The sequence below is a fragment of the Pristis pectinata genome, chromosome 42, assembly GCF_009764475.1.
Source record: "Pristis pectinata isolate sPriPec2 chromosome 42, sPriPec2.1.pri, whole genome shotgun sequence".
In the NCBI taxonomy this organism is placed as follows: domain Eukaryota; kingdom Metazoa; phylum Chordata; class Chondrichthyes; order Rhinopristiformes; family Pristidae; genus Pristis; species Pristis pectinata.
Window position 1 is genome coordinate 3,658,297 of NC_067445.1, and position 2,768 is coordinate 3,661,064.

General features: G+C 49.6%; 1 protein-coding gene across 1 annotated transcript; it reads left to right on the forward strand.

Moving 5' to 3' along the window:
• The first annotated feature begins 625 nt into the window (after positions 1 to 625).
• LOC127566478 (taste receptor type 2 member 143) lies at positions 626 to 1,624 on the forward strand. The gene has a single exon (XM_052008910.1). It carries the CDS (start codon positions 626 to 628, stop codon positions 1,622 to 1,624), a length of 999 nt encoding a protein of 332 aa, XP_051864870.1.
• The last annotated feature ends 1,144 nt before the right edge of the window (positions 1,625 to 2,768 follow it).

Sequence of the window (2,768 nt, forward strand, 5' to 3'; positions counted from 1 at the left end):
CTTTCTTAACTACCCTATCCACCTGTGTGGCAACTTTCAGGGATCTGTATATATATACCCCAGATCCTTCTGCTCCTCCACACTCCACAGAATCCTGCCGTTAACGTACTCCGCCTTGGAATTTATCCTTCTTCGCCGGATTGAACTCCATCTGCCACTTCTCAGCCCAGTTCTGCATCCTATCAATATCCCCCTGTAAGCTTCGACAGCCCTCCACATTATCCACAACACCACCGATCCTTGTGTCGTCTGCAAACTTGCTAACCCATTCCTTCTACGCCCTCATCAGATGTGAAAGATTCAGGTGCATTTATGAAGTATGTGGGCAGGTATACGGATGACAGGAGTTTCCAGGGACTTTAGCCAAATGGTGGGAAATGGGATTAGCTTGAATACCTTGGTCAGGAAAGACAAGTATAGGCCGAAGGGCCTTTACCCTGCTGTAGAACTCTATAACTCTGAATGGGACTAGCTTGGAAGGGCGTCTTGGTCGGCACGGTTTAGTTGGGCCGAACGATCTGTTTCCGTGGTGTAAGATTCTATGACTCTTTGACACTTTTTCTCCAACCTGTCTGCACCTTAAAAATGATCCATTTTATTTTATTTCACGCGGACTGACTGTAGGATGGGATGGTTGATGGAGGCTACGACTGTCGGATTCTTCGCCATTTTCGGATTAATAGCCAACGTCTTTATCCTGCTGACATTGCTGCCGGAGTTGCGTCAATGCAACGCACCGCCCGCCGACGTCATCGTCGCCGGCCTCGCCCTCGCTAACATGATCACCATCGCTGTCGCCATTCTCCGAATGGCAGTGGATTTCATTCACATTTTCTGTGAGCTTCAGCAAAAGATCGCGGAGTCTTTCCTTACCCTCTCGCACTCCCTGAGCTTCTGGATCAGCGCGCTCCTCTGCTTCTTCTACTGTCTGAAAATCGTCAGTGTCCATCGGCCCAACGCCAAAAAACTAGCCCAAATCATCGGCCGGAATAGTCGTCTTTGGATCGCCGCCACGGCGTTGCTGAGCTGCGCTCTCGGAGCTTTAGACTGTTACATGACCAATGCAGCTTTGACCTGCCAATACCACAACGGGTCCTATCACTTTCACTCAACGAACGGTTCCAACACATGGAATCGGGAGACAATTGAAGAATTGGATATGTACATGAACCTGATCCTTGGAACAGCATTCCCCACCGTCTGGATGTCCACGTCTTGCATTTGCCTTATCACAGCGCTCTTGCAAAACAGACGATTTTCCCTGAAGCTTACCTCCAACGTTAAACAACACAAGGACCATCACATGCGCATAATAGCCATGGTGATTTGCCTTTATCTGTTATTTCTATTCATCCTCTTTGCAAGAATTATATTTTTGTTCTGTGTCATTTCTCAGACTTCTCTCTGCTCCTTTATGATGGAGGAATTGTTTGATTTTACTTACCTGTATGACGCCTTCTCGTATGCGGTCTTGAATCCTGTGATCATCGTTTGCGGGGTTTGCAAACTTCGCGATAAGATGAGCAGATTCTGTTGTAGGCGGGTCACTTGCCCGCAGACGGAAGGTGCGGGACCTCCGTTCGTAGTCGGCAGTTTTGCGGGAGGTAGAGGCGGCAAGCCATAGAATCGCAGTCGTGTGGACAATGATTACAGGGAGGGGAGCTGGAGTCCACCGGGGCGTTTTGATTTATCATGCTGCCTCTATCTTGGGTCACGAACTTAAAGGAATGATAAGGGCAGCCAGTTAGAAGACAGTGACTCAGAAATATAGAAAATAAAGGTAATGAGGCTCTGGGAATATAATAAAATGCCTATAATTTAGCTATCTATTTTAATTCCCCTATCCGTTCTGATAATAACCTGTCTGTCCTCGGCCTCCCCCATTGCCAGGGTGAGGCCCAACACTAGCCAGAGGAACAGCTCCTCCTGTTACCCATGGGCAGTCTGTAGACGGCACGAAACATTGAATTCTCCACTTCAGGTCACCTGCTCCCTCGTCTGTCCCTTTTCTCTCCCCTCCTGATCTACCCAGTTCCTGATAAAGCCACAACATCCCATCACTCTTTCCTTCCCCTCCTCCACTCACTCAATCTGCCTATCACCCAGATACCCCTCCTAGTGGGTCCCCTCTCGCCCTACTGTTGCCATCTGCCCTCCCCTCCTCCCTTACTTGGCGTCATGCTCCATCCTCCTATCAGATTCCAGCATCTGGAGCCCTGCGCCACGTCCACCAATAACCTTGCAGCCTCTGTCGCTATTTCCACTCCTCCTTTCTCCACCTGCCAATCACCCCTCCTCACCTGGATTGCTTGCCAGCTTTTGTTCCACGCCCTTCCTCTCACCTACCAACTACCTCCCTTCTACTATTTCAGTCCAGATGAAGGTTCTCGACCCGAATCGTCGACAGCCCACTTTCCCCCAGAGATCCTGCCTGACCCGCTAGGTTCTTCCGACAGTTTGTTGCTCCATATTCCAGAATCTTCCGTCCCTTGTCTCCTCAATAGCTCGGGAGGATGAGATGTTTGCATCCTAAAATCAGAAATGTCAGGGGCACAGAAAACGAGGGCCTGGGGAATATTTGGAGCACTGAGATCTGTGTCACAGGCACCGAAGGTCGTGGACCTTGTGTCCCAAGATCATTGCAGTCTGGATGGCAGCGACAGATGCATTTGGACCTCAACGACGTTACAACAGAGGAAGCTGAGGACACGAGAAGTGAGCGCGATTTGAGAACAGTGTGACATAAAGCACAGAAACACGGGGATGTG